The sequence below is a fragment of the Trichoderma atroviride genome, chromosome 7 (assembly GCF_020647795.1).
Source record: "Trichoderma atroviride chromosome 7, complete sequence".
Taxonomy (NCBI): Eukaryota; Fungi; Ascomycota; class Sordariomycetes; order Hypocreales; family Hypocreaceae; genus Trichoderma; species Trichoderma atroviride.
Genome location: NC_089406.1, coordinates 3,473,341 through 3,500,065, shown reverse-complemented (window position 1 = coordinate 3,500,065; position 26,725 = coordinate 3,473,341). Strand labels below are relative to the sequence as shown.

The 26,725-nt window shown below is 50.1% G+C and overlaps 10 protein-coding genes and 1 non-coding gene across 11 annotated transcripts; 3 read left to right on the top strand and 8 right to left on the bottom strand.

Moving 5' to 3' along the window:
* Positions 1-274: 274 nt before the first annotated feature.
* On the bottom strand, positions 275-950 carry TrAtP1_013160 (uncharacterized protein). The gene is made up of 3 exons (XM_014088777.2): positions 812-950; positions 551-716; positions 275-490 (listed from the first exon to the last, which is right to left on the bottom strand). The coding sequence occupies exons 2-3, from the start codon at positions 609-611 to the stop codon at positions 294-296; spliced, it is 258 nt and encodes an 85-aa protein (XP_013944252.2). The 5' UTR covers positions 612-716; positions 812-950; the 3' UTR covers positions 275-293.
* TrAtP1_013159 (uncharacterized protein) lies at positions 933-5,189 on the bottom strand. Its single transcript, XM_066115810.1, has 2 exons — positions 2,414-5,189; positions 933-2,338 (listed from the first exon to the last, which is right to left on the bottom strand). Exons 1-2 carry the CDS (start codon positions 4,086-4,088, stop codon positions 2,316-2,318), a joined length of 1,698 nt encoding a protein of 565 aa, XP_065971910.1. The 5' UTR covers positions 4,089-5,189; the 3' UTR covers positions 933-2,315.
* A 2,191-nt stretch (positions 5,190-7,380) lies between these two features.
* TrAtP1_013158 (uncharacterized protein) lies at positions 7,381-8,941 on the top strand. Its single transcript, XM_014088775.2, has 2 exons — positions 7,381-7,617; positions 7,707-8,941. The coding sequence occupies exons 1-2, from the start codon at positions 7,534-7,536 to the stop codon at positions 8,766-8,768; spliced, it is 1,146 nt and encodes a 381-aa protein (XP_013944250.2). The 5' UTR covers positions 7,381-7,533; the 3' UTR covers positions 8,769-8,941.
* On the bottom strand, positions 8,922-10,272 carry TrAtP1_013157 (uncharacterized protein). Its single transcript, XM_014088774.2, has one exon. It carries the CDS (start codon positions 10,149-10,151, stop codon positions 9,153-9,155), a length of 999 nt encoding a protein of 332 aa, XP_013944249.2. The 5' UTR covers positions 10,152-10,272; the 3' UTR covers positions 8,922-9,152.
* A 1,598-nt stretch (positions 10,273-11,870) lies between these two features.
* On the top strand, positions 11,871-13,709 carry TrAtP1_013156 (uncharacterized protein). The gene is made up of 3 exons (XM_014088773.2): positions 11,871-12,370; positions 12,430-12,637; positions 12,719-13,709. The coding sequence occupies exons 1-3, from the start codon at positions 12,150-12,152 to the stop codon at positions 13,589-13,591; spliced, it is 1,302 nt and encodes a 433-aa protein (XP_013944248.2). The 5' UTR covers positions 11,871-12,149; the 3' UTR covers positions 13,592-13,709.
* On the bottom strand, positions 13,693-14,681 carry TrAtP1_013155 (uncharacterized protein; the record flags this gene model as incomplete). The annotated part of the gene is made up of 3 exons (XM_014088772.2): positions 14,527-14,681; positions 14,072-14,456; positions 13,693-14,019 (listed from the first exon to the last, which is right to left on the bottom strand). Exons 1-3 carry the CDS (start codon positions 14,553-14,555, stop codon positions 13,693-13,695), a joined length of 741 nt encoding a protein of 246 aa, XP_013944247.2. The 5' UTR covers positions 14,556-14,681.
* Positions 14,682-16,140: 1,459 nt separating this feature from the next.
* TrAtP1_013154 (uncharacterized protein) lies at positions 16,141-18,555 on the bottom strand (the record flags this gene model as incomplete). The annotated part of the gene is made up of 1 exon (XM_014088771.2): positions 16,141-18,555. The coding sequence occupies one exon, from the start codon at positions 18,553-18,555 to the stop codon at positions 16,141-16,143; it is 2,415 nt and encodes an 804-aa protein (XP_013944246.2).
* Positions 18,556-19,839: 1,284 nt separating this feature from the next.
* On the bottom strand, positions 19,840-19,935 carry TrAtP1_013153. Its single transcript has one exon. It is a non-coding gene; the product is annotated as a tRNA-Lys (tRNA).
* A 1,622-nt stretch (positions 19,936-21,557) lies between these two features.
* TrAtP1_013152 (uncharacterized protein) lies at positions 21,558-23,130 on the top strand. Its single transcript, XM_014088770.2, has 2 exons — positions 21,558-22,378; positions 22,445-23,130. The coding sequence occupies exons 1-2, from the start codon at positions 21,738-21,740 to the stop codon at positions 22,665-22,667; spliced, it is 864 nt and encodes a 287-aa protein (XP_013944245.2). The 5' UTR covers positions 21,558-21,737; the 3' UTR covers positions 22,668-23,130.
* Positions 23,131-23,547: 417 nt separating this feature from the next.
* Positions 23,548-23,808, bottom strand: TrAtP1_013151 (uncharacterized protein; the record flags this gene model as incomplete). Its single annotated transcript, XM_066115809.1, has 1 exon — positions 23,548-23,808. One exon carries the CDS (start codon positions 23,806-23,808, stop codon positions 23,548-23,550), a length of 261 nt encoding a protein of 86 aa, XP_065971909.1.
* Positions 23,809-23,886: 78 nt separating this feature from the next.
* On the bottom strand, positions 23,887-24,960 carry TrAtP1_013150 (uncharacterized protein; the record flags this gene model as incomplete). The annotated part of the gene is made up of 1 exon (XM_014088242.2): positions 23,887-24,960. The coding sequence occupies one exon, from the start codon at positions 24,958-24,960 to the stop codon at positions 23,887-23,889; it is 1,074 nt and encodes a 357-aa protein (XP_013943717.2).
* Positions 24,961-26,725: the final 1,765 nt, after the last annotated feature.

Below are 26,725 nucleotides of genomic sequence, written 5' to 3'. Positions count from 1 at the left end.
GACTATTAAGCATCGCTTGTAGATGTTTTGCCTAAAGACGGAGCAGGCTCATGATGTTCAATAATCCATTCTCTTTAGGTGATGTATTCATTCCATAGTTCCGTATCCTTTGCATGCTAAGTACCATTTATCTCTTTTTTTTTTCCTTTTTTTCTTTTTTATGCTTATGCTATGCAGTCCTGTTTAATCCCATTTTCCCAGATTCCATACAAAGAAGTTAACTTCTTTTTCCTCCATCTTGTTTTTTTTTTTTTTTTTTTTTTTTTTTTTTTTTATGTTGTAGTTATTTGACTTCAACCCCTCTCCGTAAAGCCCTGCTCGCCCGACCTCACGCCATCAATGCCGCTCATCTGCAGCTCGTGCTTCTGGTCCTGGTTGTTCCAGCTAAGACGACGATTAAGCGAGCTGGGCTTCCAGGTGGAGGAGTGGCGGATGGCGGATTGGCAGGCGGGGGAGGAGTCTTGGGGGTGGAAGGGCTGGGGTTGTTGGGCTGTGAAGAATAAATGTTAGTATTTGATGTATGAGGAGTGAGGGTTTGTGGGAGACTGACTTTTGGTTGGGGTTTGTGGTGGTGAAGAGTTCATTGTGGTTTGTGGTGGTGAAGAGTTCATTGTGGTTGAGATTGTGGGTGGATGTTTGTCTGTAGGTGTTTACAGATTGAGTGGTTGATTTGATTGATTTGAGTTGTTGACTGATTGACTGATATATAGGTAGGTCTGTATGTAAGTAATAAACAAGTTAGCATCACATCATCAAGCGTCATTCAATTACATCAAAGACAAGACGAGGCACACACATGATGGGCACATACCAAGACAGTAATTGATTTGTTTCAGTTCCAAGGTAAGTTAATTTTTGGTTAAAGCAAGAATAAACAAGAAATAAACACAAAACGCACCCGCAGCTTCTACTTATACTTTTTTTCACCTTTTCCCCATTTCCCCTCTAATCAAGGCTATTCCTGCCCAAAAATCTCGAGCTTCCAGGCTCTTTTTTAGGGTCTCGCCACCCAAAATGCGGGGGTTCCGGATCGGATCAGAGCATAACGAGAAGCTTGGCTTTTTTGAGACCCGCCGCTAATCCCGCGGCAATCAGCATCATACGACGCTGCGGTGATGCAGGTGGTGTTACATTGGAGTCCTGAAGTCACACACACGCACACACAAAAACTATAGATGGGTAGATTGGTTTCGTTTTTACCGAAGAATGCCGAGATCTGAGATTGACTAAAAAGAAAAACAAGCTCGGGATTTAAACTGATAAAGGGATTTAATCGGACAATCACGATAGGCATCACGTAACATTGGAGTCTCGCTTGTACACTTATCAACTGCGTCACACAACGTCGCTTGCGTTGATTCTACTGGATGGGGCGGATGCAACTCGGGTCGATCAGGTGCGTCATGATAGTTTTGTCTGAGAGATAAAGGTGACTTGTATTTTTTTATTTGTTTCTAACAAGTGCCCTCAATCTGCAGTGTAATGGATGATGTGATGTGATCGGCTTGGAGGGGGCTATACTATTGATGCATACATGTACAGATTGGTGTAATAGCAGGTAATAATTTCAACAGGTGCAGGGGGATGTCAATGGATGTTTGCCTCTGCACGTCTTTTACTTCTTCTCTTCTTCATGCTTCTGTCTGTCTGTCTTTCTCCCTTTCTTCATGCTCCTGTCCATTCTGTGCAAACTCAACATTGACAATAAAAACACAATTTCAAGAGCGCATCCCAGATAACTCCTTCAGACGTGGATGGTTGCGACGATGCATCGGGGTGTCATGAGCCAAAAAAACTCCTTACAAGTTCCCAGTCCAGTTCACCATATCCCCTTTTTCGCCATATGCCTTCCCACGTAGCTAAAATTTTCTTATCCCACTGAGTTGACTCCTTTCCAGGGCCGAGGAGCGGCTCCTCATGCATTCGCAGGAGAACCCAGGAAGACAGAGCAAAAAACACACACGCACAAGCTTCACTTCTCCGTTGATCCCCATCGTGACTAATATCGTCAAATAGACGAGGAAAAGAAAGACCCAATGATGACACATCTTACAAGTTCTCGTCCACGGCAATAAACAAGAGGGCCTCCACATCAGGGCATCCACCCAGGGAGGCTGCCTCGGAACAAAAAGAAAAGGCGGGTATTGATCTCTTTATATGCGAGTCCATAACAAATTCAATCAATCGTTCCTCCGTGTAATTTCGTTGTTTATGTTTTTTTTGTTTTTGTCTTTTTTTATGAAAATAAATGGCAATGTCGCTTCCCATTCTACATCCGTGTTGGTCTTGTCAATAACAAATCCGCTCAAGGCGTCTTAGGGCGCTTCCAGTAGTATTGCTAGATGGGGAACGCGTTAATAATGGCAGTCTAAAAGACTAGAATCCAACTACGTAAGCTAGAGAAAACACTAACCTTGTGCTGCTTTCGGCACGCCCGCAGGCTGGGCTTTCGCAGTCCATCCACAACTGCAGCGCGACGTTGAGCATCGGTATCGGCCTCGGGGATGTAGTAATACTCGCTCTCCAGCGCCTTGCCGGCAGCGTCCTTGCCCTGGCGCTCGATGATGCCAATGCAAGCAGTGGTCTCGATGAGCACCCTCAGAGCGTCCCGGGTGAGATCCCTGGTTTGCTCGGCGGGCAGGTTGTGCATGATGGTGGACAGCGGCGTGGAAGACAGGCGGGAGTAGGCGAGCTGGTTGACGACGTGGTTGGAGATGGCGGCATCGGCTTCCGAGAGAATCTTGGGGGGGCTTGTCTTCCTCTTCCTCCTCGTCATCCTCTTCTTCTTCCTCTTCCTCTTCTTCTTCTTTCTTCACTTGCTCCTCTTCATCCTCTTCCTTCTTCAGTGGTCGACCATTCGGGGTTGGGGTTTGCTCGCGAGAAGCTTCCCTCCTTGCCCTTTTGCGCGGGCTGGCCTCGGCACTATCCAAATCCCGGGTCGATTTCCTAGGCACCAGAGTCTCGGTCGAGCCCTTCTTCAAGGCCCGCTTGGAAGAAGTCACGCGAGGTGATTTCGTCGAAATGGACGCCATGCGCCCCGAGATGTTGGCGCCATAGGGCCCAAAGGAGTGGATGATGGGATCGTTTTCCTCGTCCGGATCACTCTCGTCGTCCTCGTCGTCGGGCTCAAAATCGCTGGAGAAGCTGGCCGTAACCTCGGTCCGCATGCTGACGCCGACATCGGGGTCCTCGTGGCCATCAGAGTCCGGCAGGTGTTCCTCGTCGTCCTCGTAGATCTGGATGCCGGACTCTTCGTCTGCTGCTACCACAGACCGTCGCCGAGGAGCCGGAGTAGGGCTGTCAGGGGACTGGATACGCGCAGCAGCCCGTCGCAGAGGGGATGCCTGCAGCATGGCCGAGGCCCTCGTCTGCGAGCGTGGCGGCGAGTCTTCCCAGCTGGCATCGGACAAGAGGCCATTCGCGTCCACGGCCGAGGAGCTGCGCTTGGGCCACTGGATCAGGACGCGGGCATCGTGCACGTCAACCATGATTTCAGTGCCCTCCGTCTCGCTGGTGAAGCTGTCGCCCTTGAGCAGCTCCCACGTCCGGCCCTGGCAGTGCAGCTTCAGGCCGTTCCAGCCGTTGCAGGTGATTTCGATTTTGTTGGCCTCGAGCGGCGTGGCGCCCTGCAGGTACCGGGCCTTGACGTGCACGCGTGAGATGAGGCGGTTGGCGGAGAGCTGGAAGTGAGACGAGTTGGACGACCGGCCCATCAGCAGCATCTCGCCGTTGTCGTTGAGCTCAATGGACGGCACGGCGGAGAGAGGCGTCCGCTCGGAGATGCCGCGGCTCAGCTTCTCCCGCAGCGGCGAGCTGGACAAGATGCCGGTGCTGGAGGTTGGGATGTTTGGCGTGGGATACCGCAGATGGGGCGCCGAGCCGACATTCTGGCGCTTTGCAGGGCGCGGCAGGCCGGGCGACGACGAGGGCTCAAAGGGCGGCAGCAGAGACGGCGCCGGGCGCTTCAGCGGCGACAGCGACGTGGACGAGGCTGAGGTGGACGAAGTCGACGATGCCGACGATGTTGTTGTTGTTAATGGAGCGGGGGCCACCTCGGCGGCTGCCGGCTTTCGCGTGGGCGAGTCCATGGCTGCGGCGGCAGTGAATGTGCTGAGGGCGTCAAGACGCGATCATGCCCTTGAGTCACTGCGGCTCTTGGTGTTTCGCTTGGTTCCTCTTGGTGATCCTCCCGGCAGCTCCAACCGCAATTCCTCCCGGGCCTCTTCTCTCGCCAATTCGTGCAAGTCGCGTCGGAGAGTCGGTTGATGTTGTTTGTTATTACGAGCTTTTCGCTCCCCACTTACAAAGGCCCAGCCAGTTGGACCTAACACGGTATAGGTAGGTGTGGATGCGTGCCCGTAATTGAGTCTGTGAGTGAACTGGACTGGACTGAACTCTACACAATCAGCTATCAAGCAATTCAATGCAATGCAGCTCTCTTGTCTGTCCTTTTCGTCCTTCCCTTTTTTTCTTTACTCCCTCTTCTTGCCCTTTTAATTCCCTGTACCTCTCGGCCGACGGCAGACCGAAAAGAAGGGAGCAAGGATCAAAAGGGCCGGATGTCGAGAAATAGACAAAGGAATTGGGGGGGAGTGAGGAAGAAGGAGGATTAAGTAAGAGGGAAGAGAGAGAGGAGGAGAGAACAGAAAGGGAAAAGAAAGAGTGACAGGTAACCACCGCTATATTTTTTTCCGTTCTGCCCACACAAATGCACGGCCAGAGACGTGGGTTTTGGGGGAAGGGGTGAGAAGAGACCAGGGCTGGGCCTGGCGCAGGCGGTATTTAAACGAGCGGAGACGAGCAGGAAAAAAAAAAGAGAGAGACCCAAGACACGAACGCGCGCGACAAGGGACGCATCGCGTTGGCGTTGGCGTTGTGCAGACGAGAGGGACAATTGGAAAATTAGGTACCTGGAAGCTTGCGGTTATAGCGGCTGCAACCGCTGAAGCGTAAATTGCTACAGCGCCCTTTCAGCGAGGGAGGGCGCTAGGCCGTGGCAGAGTTACAGCGGATCGAGTGCTAATTTCATGGGCGCGCCGGACGCTATGGCAACCAAGGGCGGGTGGAGGCGGGAGAGCTGGGGGGGCAGTTTTAGGGGGGAGGAATTTGTGCTGGGAACAGGCTGGATGCTGCTATGGCGACGTTTTCTCAGCTGCGTGGCAAAGAGTGAGAGAATCAATTGAGTGCACCAACAATCGGGCAAAATGTGTGAACCCAGTCTGCGTCTGTGCTGTGCTGCATACAGGCATTATAATCAATGGATGGGGACTAGGCATGGGTTTGTGTTGCTGATGTTGGAGGCTGGAGCTATTGATCAGTGGGTTTGGAGCTGGCTGGGGCTATGATATGCACGTCTCTCGCTTGGGTGCAGATGCATGTGTTCAGCACCTGTATGTTTTATGTTGGGCGTGGCATCGACTGATTTGATTTACGTGAAAAAGGGCAGTCCATCGGTGGTACACGTATGGATTAATATGGGAGCAAACCGACGCTCGCTGGATGTGTGGTATGCAGCAGTACTGCAAGTACGTGTATGCAGGAATATGCACGTGTGGATATCGCTCCGAATATATACATGAGTGCGATATGCACCTCCAACCACAAGTCCATGTACGCATTTGCCGTGATAACGGCTATCAAATGTCAATTTTCACTTGCATGTGCTCCCTCCCTCGTACGCATCGCAAAACCATCTTTTCCCGCGGTACATGCTGCTACACGCCTTCACAAATGTTACACGTCCTCACACAATCTAGACCCGAAACTCGCATCAGCCTCTGCCATAAAATTGCATCCATCAAGCGCCCTTTTTCGATCCAATGGAATTCCCGGCAACGGGGTCATCTAACCACTTCTCACTAGTAATCCTGCGCCGTGCCATGGTTAATTTCCTCATTCTGCACCACCCATCAGCTTCGCATCTGTAGCACCATTCAAGCTCGTGCTATTGCTAAACTGCCGCGCCTTTTTTTCCTAGCCTTGATTGATACAAGTACAGGTTCGTCACGTCTCCACCACTCCAGGACCGCGTTTCGACGCATGCGAGCCATTGGATTTTTTTTTCATCGAGATCAGTTCTTCTTTTCGGCTTTCGCTTAATTGGTCTTCTCGCCGTCTTTTTCCTTTAGCCGCCGGAAAAGAGGCCAGGAGAGAGAGAGAGCATGCAGGTCAAGGCCCGTGGATGAGATCCCTGTCGGCTTCATACCCTTTGCAGGCAAAGTCTAGTCGTCGCCATCTGCAGGCGCCGAGTAATATGCCCCAGTTACCCAGTGCTACGAGTAAGAGTTGAACTGCTTGTCTTGTGATTTGGTGATTAGGCGTTGCTACGGGCACAAGTCTCCATTGGCAATGCCTGTCTGTTTGCCAGATGTCCTCTATTCATAAAAGTACTGGCATAACAGCATCATGTTGTACTTTGGATAGATGGCGCTCCCAACGTCAATGGCTGTCCCAGACGACTCTTGACTGGCTGTGCCGCGCTGCGCTGCACTGCTTGGAGTCGTCCACGTCAAGCTGCCTGGCATATTCCTACATCAAGGCTCCTACGTTACTACGAGTTCCCTGCAGATTGTACGTAATGCCAGCTGAGTGGCTGGGCTGGCTCAACTCCGTGGCCCGGCATCGCGCTTCTCGCTCGCATGCCCCGCCAATGTGCGGTACAAACCATGTCGTTTTATATCGCGACGCAGTCTTACTCGTGCTGCCGAGCTGCAGTTGCCGTGCCATTGCGTGCTGCTTGCCGTCGGGTCCGGACATGTCAGGCAGAAGTGCATCGCCATCGCAAATGGTCCATGTGCTACAAAATCATGGAATGGGGGACTATAGTTATCATTTCTTAATAATTGTTGGAATAGATTTGGAGTGCTGTTAATCAGTGATGGTACCCACAGTAGCCGTGAGGGGATATGCAGGATTGCAGACGCGATGCGTGGTGTTTGCTAGCTACAGCCAACCTGACTTACATGGAGATGCGGTATAACTCAGGCTTTTTATACAAAGGATAGCAAACAAGCTTACCGGAGTGAGTGAGAAATATCACCGACAGCACGCATGAATTCATATCCATATCAAGTGTACAAGCATCAATATCTAACCAGCAAATAAAAACCATTCAAACCAGTGACTCCCAGTGCTACAGCCATACATCCCCAAAATACTGCATCCAATTCTGCTACGGGGTAGGCATCTTCAACGCTTCCACATCTCCAAAGTGGATCCTCCTTCGAATCTTCCGTCTCCGGCCGCCGTTCCGTGTTCCGTATTTTTTCAAGCCAAGACCGGCAACCGGGACTTGCATATTCCGAAAAGTTGCTGCACTAGCGCCACGGAAGAACTTCGCCTGATTAGATTATGGAATTTTTTTTTTCTTTTTCGAGACAGGCAGTCGAGAAAAAAAAGTTGGCGATAGTGAAAATCTGTAGTTTTTTTGTGACTGCAGCCAATCTTTCACTTTTTGCAAGCACAGAGTAGCTGCGAAATTCAATTGTCTTCTTTTTGTTGTTTTAGATTATTTTAAAGAGACAGATCTTCAAGATGGCTCCTTCAAAAAAGGAAGTTGCGAAAAAAGAGGTTGCAGTCGTCGGCTCCAACGCCGTGGCTGCGGTTGATGCCGCCCAGGTGAGTTTACCAACCCTTTTCTTTTCTCGACAAAAGAAGGACCTTTCTGCTTCAATCTGGCCAGAATCTAACCGAAACGCAATCACCAGACCCTCAAGGCCTCCAAAGCCCTCCTCTCCCACATCAAGTCCGCCGCCAAGGAACAAGCCGAGTCCTCCTCCAAGCGCAACCTCCTGCAAGAAGCCAACGACGGCGAAACCGACCAGATCGTCTGGCTCACCCTCACCACTAAGCGCCACATGTCCGAAAAGGCCCGCCTGCAGCCCGGCAAGATCCTCCTCCCGCACAGTCTCAACGCCGCCGCCGAGACCACCGTCTGCCTCATCACGGCCGACCCGCAGCGCGCCTACAAGAACATTGTCGCCGCCGACGACTTCCCCGCCGAGCTGCGCAAGAAGATTACGCGCGTCATTGATGTTACCAAGCTAAAGGCCAAGTACGGCCAGTACGAGGCCCAGCGCAAGCTGTTTGCCGAGCACGACGTTTTCCTCGGCGACGACCGCATCATTAACCGCCTGCCCAAGATCCTCGGCAAGACCTTTTACAAGACGACTCTCAAGCGCCCTGTGCCCGTCGTGCTCAAGCCAAAGGCCCGCAAGGTCGATGGAAAGCGCACCAAGCCCCAGAAGAAGGAGGGCGAGGTCAACGCCGCCACGCCCGCCGAGATTGCAAAGGAGATTGAAAAGGCCCTCGGCTCTGCGCTCGTCAGCCTGTCGCCCAGCACAAACACCGCCGTGCGTGTGGGCTTCTCCGACTGGACGGCCGAGCAGATTGCCGCCAACGTCGAGGCCGTGGCGAACACCATGGTCGAGAAGTGGGTGCCCCAGCAGTGGCGCAACGTCAAGAGCATCTACATCAAGGGCGCCGAGACGGCTGCCCTGCCCATCTGGATGACGGACGAGCTGTGGCTGGACGACAAGGACGTCATTGCCGACTCGGAGGGCAAGGCTGAAAAGGCAAACATTGGCAAGAAGCGCAAGAATGCTGAGGAGCAGGCTGAAGCTGCACCTGCGACTAAGAAGGCCAAGAAGGCCGCCAAGGAGGAGAAGCCCAAGCCTGAGGGCAACGACGACAAGCTGGACCAGCAGATTTCGGATCGTAAGACGAGACTGAGAAGCGCAAAGGCCAAGGCGGCCAAGGCAGCCGAGTAAAAAGGGAAAATTTGAGAGAGGGAAAAGGGAAAAAAATGATTCATTTTCACATAATTATCTGTGTGTATGCGCATAATAAGGATGATTAGATATCTGGCACTGGCGTTGCGGCGTATTAGACGGACAGTCAAAAACATATGAATAGAAGAAATGAGAAATATTCGTATTGTATTAAAAGAAGATGTTATATTCGTAGTGTGCACTTGTTTCTATAGGCACTCTTGGAGATTTAGTTGCGCCCAAGTTATTACACAGTAAAGAGAAACCTGTAGTGGCACAAAATGGTGAGGAGGAACAAGATAGTATCAATCAAATGGCTGTTAACTTATTAATAGAGAAAAAGGTCACGAAACAAGGACACGCGCACAGTCAAACAAGGTCAAATCACAGCTCCCCCTGGCTCAAGTCCTCGGCATCCTTCTCCGGGGGAAACGTTTTGTTCATGGGACCAAAGAATTCAGTCATGACCTCCTTCAAGATTCCCTCAGGGATTTGCATGTGCTCGCCCGTGATGGATCGGAATCGGAGCCCGCCCTTGTCGTCCAGCTGGCGCAGGCCAATCCAGTCCTCCTTGTACTGTCTCTGCTCTCGCAGGGGCGTAACCTCGGTGCCGTTGACTTCGGCGAACCAGGAAGACTGCTTAGGAATGGCGGTGGTGTCGTCCTCAAACATGTACATGACAAAATTTGTCAGGCTGGCAATGTTCTTCTTGTACTGCTCGTTCTTGAGCTCGCGCTCGTTGTTGATGTCGGCCAGAAAGTTTGAACCTTGGAGATACGAGTCGTAGTCTGTCAGGTCGCGGTAGTACTGCGCGGGCACCAGGCGGCTCTGGACAAAGTTGCTCCAGGTGTTGAACCTCAGCAGGGCCATGGCGCCCTTGCAGAGCAGGTCGGCGTTGCCGCAGGTTTTGAACTCGTTGATGCCGTTGTGCTGGCTGCCAAAGGTGACGAGGCTGCGGATGGGGGGGTTGTTGCAGCGCTCGACGTAGCCGCGCAGGAACTGGCCGCCCTGGGAGAAGCCGATGGCGTCGATGGCAGGGGCCGTGGAGAGAATTGGGTGCGCGGCGAGGGCGGCGCACACGGCTTCGATTTGTTCGGTGACGTTGCCGAAGAAGGTCGCTGAACGATCCGAGTTGGCATCCGTGCCGATGGCAATGGCGTAGGCAAAGGTGCCGGGGTGAATCTTGTCTGCGAGCTCGCCTACTCCCTGGATTCCATCGGAGCTGAAGGCGTCGCCGAGGCCGTGCCAGATGACGACCGGGAGAGGCGTATCGTCATCTTCGTCGTCTGTAGCATGTTGGAGACTGGGAATGCGCCAGCCAACGGCGCGGCTGGCCAGGAGGGCCGTCGTCAAGAGACTGGGGAGAGAAGCTGTGGCGCGCATCGTTGCGAAGATGCTTAGAGAGTGTGGGATGAGAGCTCAAATATTCTAAGCGTTCAGATGGTATTGTACGAGAAAGGAAATGAAGGAGTGATGACGATACGGGATGAGTGGCTGGAAGAAGCTGACGATGATGCTTGCGCATACGACTGACCTACGGGATGCTTATCCTTATCGCGCAGGCAGAAAAATAATCCGGGGGCGGTGGCTGGAATAGGGAGGCGGTCCACTAAAGATTTGCGCTCGCAGACGCCAATCAGCAGCGTTGGTTTTACCAAGCTGGAAACATGAGGCATTGACAATGAAGGAGTTACGGCTTGTAAATGAATGGATTAATGATTTGAAGCAAGAGAAAGAGTCTATTACTCCTAAATTGAACGAGATCACCCACGCGCTGACTTAATGAATGCTTAGGGCAATTACGAACGTGGCGGAAAAAGAGCCATCAGCTCGTAAAAAGGACCATGGCCAGGCTTCTGTTAGTTGAGCATGAGACTCTTCCCTGCACAACACGAACCAGGCACCAGGCTATCAACTTCTAAATAAACATCACACTACCTGTCTAGGCCCGTTTCTGCTTTGAATAAACATCCATGAATGTGCCGTCTTGGGCAGCTCAGAAGCGCAGCGCCAGTAAACGGCTGCCTCGCCCTCGCATCTAGGCTTGGCCCCTTGCGTATAGCTGAAACTGGCAACGAAACAGGCCGCTGTCTGTCTCATGCGCTGGCCTAAAGCCGCTCGTGTTTGTTCAGCGCCTATTGTCCGCTGGGGATAATCGCGGAGGCGTGTTTCAGATGACGAGTGAATGGCTGCGCGTCGGCCCCTGATGGCTGCTGCGTCGTGAACACCATATAAGTGCGCTGCATCCGCCTTTGAAGTGGAGGAGAGTTTGTTTCGTTTTGTTCAGTGTCCATTTCTTTCACAACGTTATATTCTGCTGAGCTAGCTCTCGTAGAATTTTATACAAATTCTTCATTCTTTCGCTATTTCCTAAGTCTTCAAATTACATTTGCGCCAGCCGCCCCGATACCTTCATCACACATCTTCGTCTCTATTCTCAACACATCCACAACCATGCAACCTTCTACTCTCTTCCTCGCTGCCCTGGGCTCTGCCTCTGTAGCCATGGGCCTTCCCTTCAACCTCTTCCGACCAAACTTTTCTGGCGGCTCTACTCCCGTGAGCAATGCTCCAGCTGTGCCTGAGCTCAGCAAGCCCAACTAGAGCAGCAGGCTTTGGCTGAAGACATTTTCACGGCACTCGACTTTCAAATACATGTTGCGAAAATGAGACGTTTTTGGATGTCACGTTCCTCATGACAGGATGGAGATGCAGCCTTCATAACAAAATGAAACGAAACAATATTACGCATAATGAATATACCTTTGTGCATGTATGCTGGGAGGAGTTGAGCATATTGCAAGCTGTCTAACCACTCGGGAATCTGTTGAATTCGTCAGCAGTTAGAGTTGGTCCAACAAAATATTAGTAGAAATAAAAATAAAGATAACTTTCTTGGTTTTTCAAAAATAGGTACCCACGCTTCTTCCAGTGACTTGACTGTATTTTGCGGATTATTCCATCTGCTGTAGGGTAAGCTGTGCTACGTTCAACCGCCAAACTGCGTCATTAGGCGGAGCTAATCCGCGCTGTGCGGCATGTTTGCGCGCCGTGGAAAGTTTAGTGGACTTGATGCCTGTGATTGCAACTTTATACCTTCAGCATCAGCCACTACGTACGCTCCCATCTCGACTACAGCGCATCCTGGGCGTGGGAATCCAAAATTATAATGGGGAAGCTTTAGAAATGCCCTGCACGACAACTCCAAAGCACTGAAAGTAGTGCTTAATCGTGCCTTTGGCTGCAAAAGAGCAGCAGGAATCAAGAACAGGACGCCACGGCTTGGCTGCCGCTCGTTTTCGACTCAATTCGACCCGACTCGCGGCTTGGAACGACCATACGCAGATTCCGCCTCGTTCCACCAACATATCCTCATCGAGAATGTCTTCAACAGACGCCGAGGCGCCTCCAGCGGCCTCAAATGGCGACTCAGCCTCGCGAATTGGGCCTCACCCCGGCTACATCTCCAGCTCGAACCAATACTCCTCCGAGCTCAAGATACGGCGCATGCTGAAGGAAAATGGGTGTGATCCCGCGCGAGAGGATAATTACCGCCTGCAGGGCGTCCAGCTCATAGACACTGTGAGGCAGCATCTGAATCTGTGCGTATCATGAGCTTCTCTACTTTGCTGCTGAGCTAATGCTGGCGACGAAACTACAGGCCGGTGCGGACTTTTGACACGGCGTGCACGTATTTCCACAAGTTCCGCCTCAACTTCCGCGATGCCGAGTACAACTACCAGGACGCGGCCCTGGCCTCGCTGTTTGTCGCGTGCAAGGTTGAAGATACGATTAAGAAGTCCAAGGATATCCTCGCGGCGGCCTACAACGTTAAGAACCCTGAGAAGCCCGCGGCGTCGGACGACAAGGTGCGTGAGCTTCATTCCCTGAGGCGCTCGATCGATACGACGTTATATAGACCTACCGACATAAACTAACAAGCATCCTAGATCTTTGAATCTCCCGGCAAAATCATCATTGGATTAGAGCGACTGATTCTCGAAACGATTGGCTTCGACTTTCGCACACGCTACCCCCAGAAGCTGTTGGTCAAGGTTGTCCGTAGCATTCTCGGCCCCGAAGAGGAAAAACCCTTCTTCAACATTGCCTACGCCATGAGCATCGACATGTACAAGACCTTTGTCCCCATCAAGCGAACCACCTTCTCCATGGTCATGGCCTTGGTGGAGCTCACAGCCCGCATGACTGGCGAGCACTTGGACAAAGTTGAGGCCTTTGTTGCTCAGCGGCGGCAGTATTCCCGCCCGGCTGTGCTCGAGACAATGCTGGACATTCTGGATCTATACGTCCAATATCACAAGTCGACCAAAGTCGGCGCGCAGTTTGACCTGAACCGATTCATGGACATCAAGATCGCCCTTAACACGGAGCTCGAAAAGGAATTCATCTCTCGACACATGTACTACTGCAGTCGCTGTGAGAACGAGGATGCCCCTCCCGTCACCCCTGGCTCTGCGACTTCACCCACCGCAACTGCGTCATCGTGGCCTGGGGATGCGTCTATGAGACGAACGGCCCGTGGGCAGGATGGTACCATGCGGTTCGTTTTCGACCCCGAGGCAGCTCGAGAGGAGCAAGACACAGTGGCGCAGTTCCACAACGAGGAGTATGAGGAGTATGAAGTTGAGGTGGAAGAGCCAATACCGCCGCCGAGATATGAGCACGCTGAAGGGGGCGGTCGTGGAGGTTATCGTGGTGGACATGGCCATCACGGCTCTCGAGATAGGGGGGACCATAGGCGAGGAGGGCCGTATGGCAGCTACAGGGGAGACAGACACTACCGGGGCAGAAGATATCATTGAGCAAGGCAGAGAAGAATGTGTATGAGCATTTGCTCTGGCTTTGGATTAGTTGGCGATATAAACGTCATAAGTAATTTATCAATTTTAATAGGCCTACTGCTTTACACCTCTAGCAAATGTTCATTGAACCAAGCAACTGCTTGATTAAATGCTTGTTCTTTTGCAAATCTCTGTAGCCTCACATCCGGATCCCCTCGAATACCGAAGCCATGCGCAACTCCTGAAAACAAGGTGATTTGGTAAGGCCGGCCGGTTTTAACAAGTATTGCTTCAGCTTTGTGTCTCTGAGGGGCTGGCCAAAGCCGGTCCGTTTCTGGTGCAGCAATGGATAAAGGACCAGCCAAGGCAGCCAACTCGTCTTCATCGACAAAACTGGGGTGCGCGACAAATCCCGCGTCAATACCGTTCTTGAAATGTCGGACCACATACTACCAAATGTCAACGTAAGAACTGAATGGGACAGATGGGAATTGAGTATACCTTGCCACCGAAGCTATATCCAACAGCTCCGATTTTAGATACTCCGAGCTCTCTTAGCTTTTTAATCGCTGCAATGATAATTGGGTCGACGTATTCAGTCGTATGTGGGTTGTTACCATCAAAACCCTTTGCAAGCCAGCTTAAGAGGTCAGCTGGGGGGAATCTGTCGAGTGGGATTGCATCGCCGTTGAATACATCCGGGATGAGTGTGGTGTATCCTTTGGCGGCAAAGCCATCTGCCAATAGCTGGCTGTTGGGGTAGATGCCCAAGATTTCTGGAATGAAGAGAATGCCGACGCCTTTGTGACCGTTCTCTTCCGATGGGGTGGCGAGATAGGCATTGATTCCGCCGTCGATCTTGAGAAACGTGCCCTTGGGATCACCTCTGTAAGTAAAGACCGTATTAATATCGTCAGCTTTTCTAAATATTCCAGCATATCAAGCACGGTACATACTCATGAAGAGTTCGGGGGTGCGACGCCATGATATTTGAGTAGATTCGCGCCTTGGAAGTAGTGTAGTAAGAGTAATGTGATAGACGGGACTGAGAGCGAGGGATAGAAGAGCTGAGCAAAATCTTAAAGCTGAATACTAGTACACTTATATACTACAGAGCCTAGAAGTACAATATTTACATGGGACATGCTTGAGTAGGTGCCCGGATTGATTGATACAGAGATATTCCCACAAACTGCCTATTTTGCCATTAGCGCCTAAAAGGAATGTAGGGTTAAAATGTAGGCTTACTCTCAACTGTTACATAGAGCAGGGGATAAATAATTGACCTCTTTACCTTTTGGGTAATTTTTTAAAGGGAATTGACCTCTTTACTTTTCGGGAGATTTTCTACAAGTGCTGACAAATTGTTTGATGCACTATATAGCTAATTGTAGGCAGGTATTGGTATCTGAGGACAACTCTGCATTATGCTGTATGAGGTGGAAAGACATAATGGCGTCGGAGCGGTAATTCTATTTTGTGCCTACTTCAAGGCCCTATTAACCCAGAATGAATGCTGGTTGACGCTAGTTTCACTTCTTTTGCGGCACAGATAACTTGCGGTTCGATACCACCTGCTGCCTACTTCTCGGTAGAGATGACCACACTGTTCCTTTCGGCAATATCACGGGTCGAAAAGGCTCACGGAAGTGCGCGATGCTTAATGCTTATGCTTAATGCTTTTCAGAAGTTTTAAGAGTCGTGGGGCCAAGTCTCCAGGGATTAATATAATGCCCACTCTATAGCTTGCAGCCGTTGTATAATACTCTACAATTGCCATTAAATGTGAAGTTACGTACCATGCAGTATTCAATGTGTCCTTTGACATTGACTCCCCAGCAGTCAATTAGGCCTTTCTAGTATAGAGTACTTGTTGAGGGATGCCTACCCTCACATTCCTAAGAGGCAGGAGGTTCCGAGTCTCTTGGGGACTATATAACCATCACGCCCCCATAGTTAGATAGAAGGAGCCAAGCCTTTTGATCCCACATTGTGTGTCCCTACGTTCTTCACCGTAGAGAGCACGTAATAGGGTCGGCCTCTCATCTCTGTTCTCCCGTGATCCGCGATATGGTAGCAATTGCTGACGTACCCACGATCGACGATACCACCACCACTGAGGGGCGGGAAGTATGTCTTAATTATATAGGCAAAGTGAGAAAATGTCAAGGAAATTACTATTCGCTCCCCGGATTCATTATCCAACCCCCAGCTGTAGGTCAATAAGACAGTCAGTGTAGATATAGAAACGTTTGATCACTGGTAGATGGCGGTAGAACTAGTAGATGACAGTATAAATAGTAGATAGATAATAGTAGAAATAATAGATAATAGTAGACGAAGTAGACAATAAAAGAAGCAACAAATAGCAGTAGAAGCGGTAGAAGCAGTAGAAGCAGTAGAAGCAGTAGAAGCAGTAGAAGCAGTAGAAGCAGTAGAAACAGTAGAAACAGTAGAAGCAGTAGAAGTAGAAGCAGTAGTGTAGTAAACTCATACCAATAGCCACACTCAAGGTGCCGAATATTGAAAAAAGATGGAATGCTGGGCAATATCTCCCAGTGTAAAACATGCTACATGTATTTTCTTTCGGGTTGGAGCCTGCCCTCACCGGGTTTTGGTCGTCCAGCCACAAGCTCCATTGCATCTCCGCCAATTCTCTCTCTAACCTTGATATTCTGGGCCCAAAGCGACGGCTTGGCCCCTTCTGCCTTACGAAACACCGTAGTCGACGACGAATCCCAGGCCAGTATGATGAGATCCGCAGTGTTATTCCACGCGTCTGTCATCCACCAGCGTTCCCTGAAGCAAAGAACATGAAGGAGGTGGTAGCCTGCGTACGAGACAACCATGAAAACGTGCATAAGCAGAACAACGACGTCGAGTATGATGACGGCTCCCCAGCCGTATGCCCAGCCATAGCGATGGACTTGGACCCTGAGGGACGTAAACTGCTTCATGAAAGTTGCGTCTGAGGAGTTGATAGAATAGTAATCAAAGTCTATAGCTGTCCAGGTGACGTTGCCGCCCCTGGTGGTGTTTAGAACAATCAAGTTCCAAGGTTCGATACCGTCGCTGAGACGCGATAGCGCATCGGCAATTGTGAGGCTCAGAATGGTGGCCGTTGTGTTTTCTGCTGCGTGCATGAGCTGTGTAGTGTTGCGTACATAGGTGTTGTTGTTTACTCCCACCGTGAAGGCGGCGTAATCAGTGCCGTTGTTTTCATCTATTCTGACGTAGATGTTCAGCATAGCCTCAATATTGGTGAGGGCTCGCGTGTCGTTAGAAGAATATATAGGGGTGTCCAGCAAGTTTGCCCAGTTGAGTCCTATCTGGATAGCATCTCCGATGCCCAGCTGCTGGCGTGAGATTGGTTTTGGTTTTGGTTTTAGTCTTAGTTTGGAGGAGATGGAATCTGCGCTGTTTGAACGGGACGCGAGATCGGCGGGGCTGGATAGATTGCTGATGATTACATCGCTTATTATGGGCTGATAAATCGCCGAGGACGCTGCCCATCGAGCGTCAATGATGCACGGGATGATGTAAAAGCCCGGTCGTCCATTCACCCAGCCAGGTATCTTGGCCACGGCGCCTAAGGATGGACGCCACATGCCCGTCGTCGTCTGCTTTGAAAGGTCAACCCATTCGAAGTGGGCATAATCCTGTTGATTGTGGAGGCTCAAGGCTTCAGGGGGCACTGACCAGGAGAGTTGAGGATTGTACCGATCGGCGCTAGAATCGGTGTAATTGGTGAGCTGATCGGTGAGGAACCTGACCGAGTTTCTTGTGTCGTTGGGAAGCAAGGCCTGGCATTGCACTTGAACAACAGGGGCGTACATCGGGTCGGTGGATGTGTACATGGGCAACGTGATGGAGCTGGCGGCGAAGGCGGAACGATGCTTCACATATGTGGCAAAGAGGCCGAACATACGGATGACCCAGTTGGATTGCGTGGCCGCGATGGCAGTTCCATTCGCAATCAAGTCCGCCGTAAGCGCTCTCTGCGTGCCGCTGGTCCCTGTTACGGTGATATTGGGCGTTGCATGATCCTCATAGTTTGATATTGCCCAATTTTCCACGACGCTGACTCCGAATGCCGGGCACCATGAACCCACAGCGTTAGTCAAGCAGTCAGTCGCGTTTTCTGCTACAAACCTGTCGATATTGGGATCATACGCGTGCAGGGGCCAAGTATTGTTGTCCAACACACGGGGATATGTCTCGTTGCCCCTGACGGACAGGTAAAGGGGCAGTGGCTGGCCGTTGTACGGGTTTGATACGTTCCACCAGTCAAGGCTGGGCTGCATCACGCCGGCCGAGGCCGGGCCCACGAGCTGGCAGAGAATGGCTGAGACGAGCAGCAGGAGGCTCAGACCTATTGCCGCTGGGTCTAGGTTGCTCGAGTCAAAGCTGAGAGCCGACCAGAACTTGGACGACAGCATATTGGAGGGCGTGTCGATCCTGTAACTGCTCATCAGCAGGCCAAGCGCGATGCCCTCGTCTCCAACCAGGCGGCGCCGTGCAAAATACAGCACGATTGCGCCGATGGAAGCCACGATAAGAATCTCATGAACCTTGGCAGCGAACTGGAGAGCTTTGATGATGTCGTTTATGTCAAGAGACACAAAAGACGACACCCAGCGCCATCTCTTGGACAATGTCGATTCGTCCGTCCAGTACACTTTTAAGAAATGAAGCAGACAGATGCCGATGCTTACGCTGATGGCGAAAAAGTGGATGATGCATTCCAAGAGTTGGCCCCTGGAAAGAGAACGGCTTAGAACAATCGTGCCTTCATTGCTAATATCTGTAACAGTAGAGTTGACACGCTTGGAGGCAGCAGGCGGGCCATTTCCGGAGCTTTCATTGCGGGCTTCTCCGCTTTGAAGCACCGCTGCTCCATGCTCGAGACTTCCGCGGCTCTCAGTCATGACAGTTGTAGACTCGGACGGCTCGTTTGGCGAAATGGGTTGATAAAGAGTGCTCATGGCAGAGGAGATGGCTCTTTTGCGTAGATTTCAATATGGCTCGATGACATGAGCTCGTAAAATATCTGCAGAGGAAGAGGAGAAGAGAGATAGGGAGACTTTGTCGGTTGCCTCACAGCCTCGTCTTATTGCCTCTTAGACCCTTGACCCTCGATTTGAGCCTCATTCTCTCTCTCTCTCTCTCTCCATTGGCTCTAGCCCCACGTTCAGCTCCCCATTCAACGGCATGGGCATGGATGCGTGGCACCTATTAATAGGATAATCAATAAAAATCCTTCAGAAGGAGGGTGTCATTATAGCCTGATTGACACATTGTGTTTTCGTGATGGTTGCCTACCTCACATGCACTTTGGTGGGCAAGAGTAGCAGGAAGCCGGCAGTGTCCAACACGGCTGTGCTGTATACATATTGGCCGCAGAAAATCATGTCGTTTATATCGCTAATGTCCATGATAAGTTTTTGGTTAGCCTATCGTCTCTTTTTTCTTTATCGCGGACTGTTGTAACATGCCTGATGCGATCTATTAGTTACATGTACCTAGGTATAGGTGTGTAGGATGAATGTAAATGAGGCTGCATGCGCCGCAACCCTGCATCATTGGTGGAATATTAATCACAATTTACGACATTCATGGGTGGGAGGAGATGCCCCCTGTTGATGCTGGATGAGGTCCTTGTGTCACTGTATGTAGTATTGTCTTGATTGATCATTCACTTCATAATGCTTTTTGATAAATCTTTTTTGTGTGTGCCTGCAATACCCCAACTCAAAATAGTCACTTTTGTTTACATCATATTCAGGCCTCGCAGAGAGGCTCTCCGGTGATATTGCGCTGAGCGAAAGCGATGGAGTTCTCGACCTAGATGCCGGTCAGCTTTGTTCATTTTCTAGGATTTACCATTAATGACTTGCAATCTCTCGCTCGTTGAAGGAAAAGCTGTTGTAGAGAATCTTTGCATAAGCCAAGCTCGTGCGTGAACTGGTCTCGGAGCTCACGAAAACGGGAGTTTAGGACCAGACTCTCGAGAGCGATATTGGCCAAGTGGGCAACTGATGATAGCCAGCATGGCTTGATCGTTTTCATGGGTCAGTCCAAGGTTAGTGTTCCTAGGAATAAGACAAACGATCCAATCGCTTGAAGGCGGCCACAGAATCGGTTACTACCTCGTCGCCGATAACGACATTGGGGAAAAAAAGATCAAGGGAGTCAATGTTCCAAAACAGGAAAACAAACAAAAAACAAAAAATAACCGCACCATCTCAGTTGGCGGAATATATAGGAAAAGCCCAACGCGGGGGTCGAACCCGCAACCTTGAGATTGCAATACAGAACGTGTACCTCATAAGAGTCTCACGCTCTACCGATTGAGCTAGCCGGGCCGATCATGTGACTGGAAACCAATCGTAAATCGCCAACTGAGCTCGATGCGGCTCGTTGAAACACATCGACACTAAGATTTCTTATACGTCTTTGCATCCATTGGACTATCCTCGTGCGTGCGACTTTTTAACTGCTGCCATCTCTTTTTCGATTTATTCCTTGTTGCTGATGTCTGTCTTATGCGCACGACTTGGATGACTTCTTGACAAGAGCATACATCTATCCCCAATAAATAAGACATGCTCCTGTTACTAGATGCTCCTCTTCACTATCATCTTTCTCAGAAACACTGAACGAGATATCCTCTGAACTCATTTCGAAGTTTCCGGACGTCACTGCCAATACCCAGCAAAGCTGACTCCCGATGGCTTTTAGGCTTTGACACTGCCAGCATACCTTATTCGGTAGAATGATCACATTGGGACGCTTTTGCATCACCAATGTTGCCGTTGCGATCCTCGCAATGGGATTATCACGGGCCCGCACCACCGAATCTTGACCTTCTTGCGGGGGGTCAAAAAGTTCCAACCAAGAATCAGTAGATACGAGGTCGAGGTCAGGAACGCCCCTTTCGGCATCATCCAAATGAGGACAGGATACATGTAGCTTCGGCACTCTCCTCCAGCGCATGGATGCTTCTCAGATATCCAAATCGGCGATCCATTTCCCCCCGTCATACACCGAGATGGCAGTTTCGAGCAATCGGGCCGGACATCGCGAACACTCCTTTGGCCGACGTGCAGGGAGACATCATATCCGGTGAAAGAGAGGTGGAAATACGTTCCTTGGAAGCTGTCCTGCGCCAACCCGTCAAACTTGTCGTGTGCAATCAGATACCAGTGAAGGATTATAATCCTGAACCATCGGATCGGGTGGTGTAACTAAAAAGGTGAGACCCGGTTTGCCAACATTGCCAATGATTCTCTCGGTGAAGTGATGAGGGATTTCGTTTATGGGGTCGCTGAGAAGACGACTGCCGACGAATACGAAGTTTGCGTGGCAAATTGGAAGCTGTGGTCGCCCAATTCCTCGGGATCCAAATCGATTGTCCTTGTCTCGAAAAGGCAATGCAGCACATGGTAGTCCTCAGCTTCATGGATTGGAGAGGCACTAGGCTTTTTAGACCTTGCTACCATTTCGACTTGCTTATTTGCATGCGAATAACCTGGAGATCTGCTCGTGCTCTAGGCAATCTTGAGTAAATTTTGCTCGCCGTCCCAATTGCGCAGAGCGATTCGAAGTAGTCGCCAGATTTCTCCAAAGAGGTGGGCTTGCTCACCTCTTCAAGTGTTTTCACGATTTGGGCTTCGCTGATATCTCTGATGCGTCTATGCAGCTGCATGACATCCATATAGTTGTCTCGCACCGACTTTAGCAATTTGTGGCTCGAAGCAAGGTAAATTGCCGTTTTGACGTCGCCGCAGAGCCAAAAGGATGGCATGAATAAAGCCAATTGGTAGTCTCTATTGTGCTGGTAAGCAAGGATCTTATTGGCGCCAATGCCTCGCAGGATTATGTAGCCTGATAGCTGCGCTACCCAGCCACCATCAGGTGATCTATCCAATATTTTTACCCAGGTCAAATAACTGCTAGATAAAAAATAAATACTGCACAAGAATTTATATCAAAGCATGGCCCGTATGGGAGTATGGTATCAAAACTAGTCGGGACAGATTAACGTGACTTCATGGGTGGCGCTCGATGAGGCATATAACATCGCAAAACTGGCCGATCACTGAGAACACCATCGCAGGATAAAATTCTACATTCCATCTTATTGACGGCCACGAGCGTTCGAATCATGTCTCTTGCAAAGCCTACAACGATGAATGCGCCGTCTCAGGGCGCTCGCGACGACAACGATCCATGCCCCGTCTATACCACGGATGCAGAGCGTTTCCTACCAAACAACACAATGTCACCACAATGGCTGGTGAAATCTATTGATGATGAAGACGACAATAAGGCTATATCCGTTGAAATGGAAAGACGTCGTCGGCCATACGCAACTATACAGCGTATGCTCCTCGGTCCGGGGACACCACCCGAAGTGCGACCATTTAGATGGTTAATCTCCTATCATGCGCTTCCCAAAGGGTATAGCTACGAGCACAGTCAGAAAGGCCCACTGCCGCCATGGCGTATGCTTGTGAGGTGCTTTTTGGTCGATGTTCCCACCCAATTAAGCGACTCGGAACAAATAACGTCCATAAGATCATGGAAAGATTATCCTGTGAAGAAGAGCACAGAGTCTCATAACCGTACACAGCTTGACGATGCTCCGCCTAATATAACTTGCGGAAAGCGATTTGTGTTTTCGCGCCAGAAACACAAAACCCTCTGCGGGGATTGGCTTTTCGTCGTCTATCTCTGGGGTGCGGACCAGCCATGGATAGAGCGTATAGATGTACAGAAATTGCTGTTATCATGCAATGTATTCAGGTAAGTACATGCCAACTTGCTCTCCTCCATGTTCCTACCACATCGCTTAACATTTTATCATCTCAGCATTCAAGCATGGGAATGGGCTGATGCCAAGACACCATATATGTTTTATGAGCTTCGACAGGGACAAGATGGCAGCCTGTTGGATACGGCAAACGACACGCCCCAGCGTGATCGTGACGATCTAGCGCATCTTTATGGCCGTTCACCGGAAAGACTCTCTGAACTGCGCCGTATTATGAATGCTCAATCAAGGTATATTCTTGGACGATGGACGCACTGCTAATCTTTGGAGCCAATACCGAGACAGAAGTCAGCACAGTGGTAGCTTGGCTGCCTAACACAACTACCTCATGAAGCTGATGTGAGTCAACGCTCATGTCGCAAGGTCTCTTCATATCCACCATGCGAGTTGTCGAGGCTGGGGATGACGAGTAATGAGCGGCACTACGAGATTTTGCCATATATCAGTGATTTATATTTAGGTATGCGCCACGGAGTTCAATGTCGGGGGACTGATGATGCTCAGACACATAGGCTCTGATTACTCAGTTTCGGTGGGAATAGGTCAAGATCTGTGACTGAGCGTAACTTGGTCTGTTGGATCTTGATGTACCTGTGTGTATCTTGCCTCAGCTTGCGAGAATTGCTTCTACGGTCTTTAATAATTTTAATCTCACTGCTACTTTGACTTATTTTGCCACTTCTATTAGATCTATGGAGTCTCAATACATCAAATAAGTCTACTACCTCCTTCTCTGTATCATCATTTATCTTCTTGGTCAATTGGTCCATCCTTTCATGAAAGATGAAAGATTGGGTCTACTCCACGTCTCTCTTGCGCTTCCATGATTTCCTTCAGCATGGCGAGTTCCTTCATCACGGGGACGGAGATGGCTGGGCTTCCTTCAACCAATTTCGCAATTCTCTCCCAAACTGTACCGCCGAGGTGGTCAGTCCATGTTTCAGGTAGCTTCTTCTCGACTTTTTCAGTTCATTCAGATGGCTCAAGGTCAGTGATTAATTCTGTCTTCCATTCTTGGCATGGATGAGGCTTTGTTGTGTAATCTTCAATCTGTAAAAAATGCTATTGCGAGCTCGCACTTATAGACTACTAGTTTGTTGAGTTGCTTTCGCCGAGTAGAAATCACAAGCAGACTCCCACCTTACTCCTCCTCACTGTCCAGATTACTCTCATCGTCGCTATCCTCGTCACTATCTTCGTCACTATCCTCGTCACTATCACCATCGCAATCATCGTCGCAGTCATCGTCGCTATTCTCATAGATCCCTAGCCGCTCAGCACGCTCAGCAGTCTCTACTAATACCATGTGAACCCGGCGGGCCGCTTCCACAGCTTCGTCCTCAGTCAGCTTCATGGGGGCCTCAAAGCCATGGTCTGCGATCCAAGACTCTAACACATGCATGTGGACTGCCCCGAAATGAGTGGCAAGGGCAAGCAACATGCTCTCTCGCATGTACTTGCTTGGCGTTGGAAAAGGGCGTTACTCGTAATACCGGGCCCAGACAGCCTCCCATCCGAAACGTTGGAGATCTTTGACGCGAATGAGCGCCATGATGAAATGGAAATAGAGAAAGCCTGGGACTGGGCGGTTCTTGTTAAGAAACACCAGCTCCTTTCCATGCACGTCTTTGCCAGATAAGCCCATGACTAGTTGACTCTTTTGTAAACTAGGGGAAATGATCTCTGCGCGCCATCGCATAATGGGAGTTTCCTTTGCATCGACCGGGATAACTATAATGTCACAGCTGTTAAACCACCCATTCATCCAGTCGGATAAAAGAAGTGCATTTCCTGCTCCTTGAAGTGATTGGGTTCGGTCGCCAAATAGCAATTTACCAAAGCCGTGGTCGTCAAGAAAAGGGGGTACGATATGTGTAGCATGATGAAAATCTGATGAAAGCCACCTGCCGATTATATGGCACCAAGCTGCATTACGAGGGGCGTTTTCGTGATATTTGCTACTGCCTTTGTAGTAGGCCAAAGCATCCTTGCGCCATCCCGAATCGCGACCCTTCCATTGGCACCACCGTGGATTGTATTTTCTCGGAAACCGGCTGTGTTGTTTGTCGAATTCATCACGCTTGTAGAGAGTCATAAGACCTTGAGTGAGGTCGTCGCCACATGGATTTATCGACCGGTTTCCCGAAGAGTCTCCAAATTGCATCCTGTTCATTTGATGTCTCCACAGGTCGGCCCCGGCTGAAAAGTAACGCTGGTTCTGACCTTGAAAAAGTTTCTCAGCATCCCGGCCATTTAAATCACCGGCTTCCCGTTTCTTGAACACAACATCTCGCTCGAGCCGAATCGCCTCTTTCTTCCTGGTAGCTGCCTCGATCCCAAGTGATGCTAACGCAATGCTCGCCTCAGCATCTGGCTCCGGCTGCTCCTGGTTTGGCGCTACCTCTGGTTCTACTTTGCGCTCTAAAGCTTCGAATGCGTTCTGAAGATTCATCAACATGCGCCGAGCGGTGTCAAGCTTGGCTATTGCGGTAGCCAGGATGTCCTCGGATGAACCTGAGCTGGTCGATGTTGCGTCTTGGTCGGTGGAAGACATGATGGAAGTGGATGCAGTCTGTGTGAATTGAGTGAACGTTTGATCAAATTTGCTTAATGGATGGGAAGCTTTTGTTATTAGAAGCAATCCTGCGGGTGTATTGTCCTCTTTTTATATTTTGCGTGCGTAGATCTGGCCTTTCTGTTCCATTGCTGGCTGAGATTTTGTCTTTTGACCGTTTTCAGCTGTATTCCCCCCCAAAAAAACTCTACTTCTATATCAGCCACATCAGCTACATCTACTATACTTACTATACTTGCCATACCTACTACACCTGCTACACCTGCTTCTACAATACATGTCTTTGCATCGATTCGTTGTATTGAATCGTCAACCATGAGAGTGTATATACAAGGCCGGCGATCCGACCTGTTCCTAAGAATGACCGTACTGCTTCACGTTTTCCTTTCGGGGCTCCCTTTCAGCCAGGATGGCAGAGATGCATGTAAAAAGGACCCCTTGTCTGTATATGGTAGTAGCTACCCAGTTACCTGCTCTCAGGAAGACGCTAAAGACGTGGAGGTGCGGGTAGCAAAATCTTAAAAAGTGGGAGAAAAGGCTAACCTTGGACCCTGTTTTTAGCCCATCCAAAAATAGAAACACAAAAATTGCATACATCAGCCCAGCAGCGCATTCATTGTCACTTTTCATTCACGTTCACTCCTTTCTGAAACTTGCCTATTTGTGCTCTTGTGCTCTTGCAGCACATGACAAGCACAGCGCAGGTAGTTTTCGCCCAAACTTTTGAATTCTTATAATTTCTTTTCTCAAACGAAATCATCAAACATCCTCAACGACACAAAATCCTGACCGTTATCGCGTAAGTACCCAGTATTCAGTCTTTCACACAGCTAAACCGGCTGTGCTGGAGCTGAGCGTGCCGTTCCCACTATTGATGCTAATTTTCTCAAAGCCAACATGCTCAACGACGAAGCCAAGCTACAGCCATAGCAGATTCGACCGAGGCTATTGCTAGTGGCGCTTCCCCTGTGCCGGAATCTTTCGCGCCAGCCAACGCCATGGCAAATCCGGCTTCTGCAAGCCAAGACGGCGCATTTGATGACAAAATCTGGCCCGACGAGTGGAGAGACGACGCCCCGAACAATGTGGATCATTTGCTTGCCCACGTACGCAACGAAGAGGCTCACTTGGCTCCCGTAGGTTGCTGCCCTGCTGATATTTCAGTTCGGAGGACTGACGTGCCGGTATCGCTTGATGGATGAAAGTCTATTTCCTCAATGTCGAAGACCATGTTCTCGATTCCTTGATGGGTAAAATTCTACTTTCTTCATGGGTTAAATCCCTCGGACTTCGGCCCTAAAACGTCGCTGGTGCTTCGGCATCTGGTCGCCCTGAACATCTACTCGTTCTCGATAATGTGAGAAGATGGCGTCAGGGAGCGGGTTCGACTCCCGCGCGATGTCTCTAAGCCGTACGGAGTTCAGAGTGGCCTAGCTGTTGTGCAGCATGATGAATGTGGAAAGCAAGTTGGGGATGCTGTGTTGATGATATTGACAGATTTGTAGGAGGTCTCAGCCAAGACCGAGCTCTATCATCACTTGCCGACCAGAAGAATCTATTTACATTGACCTACGAGCGACTTCGCTGTATCCACACTATAAAGCAGCGCTGGGTGGAACATTAGCTTCCAAGCCACGGACAAAGAAAATAGACTGGGCGTGATGTATGACGATATACGTCGTCATCATTTTCTTGCACAATAAAAACCTCACTTCTGAACAATATTACAGGACCAAAACACAAA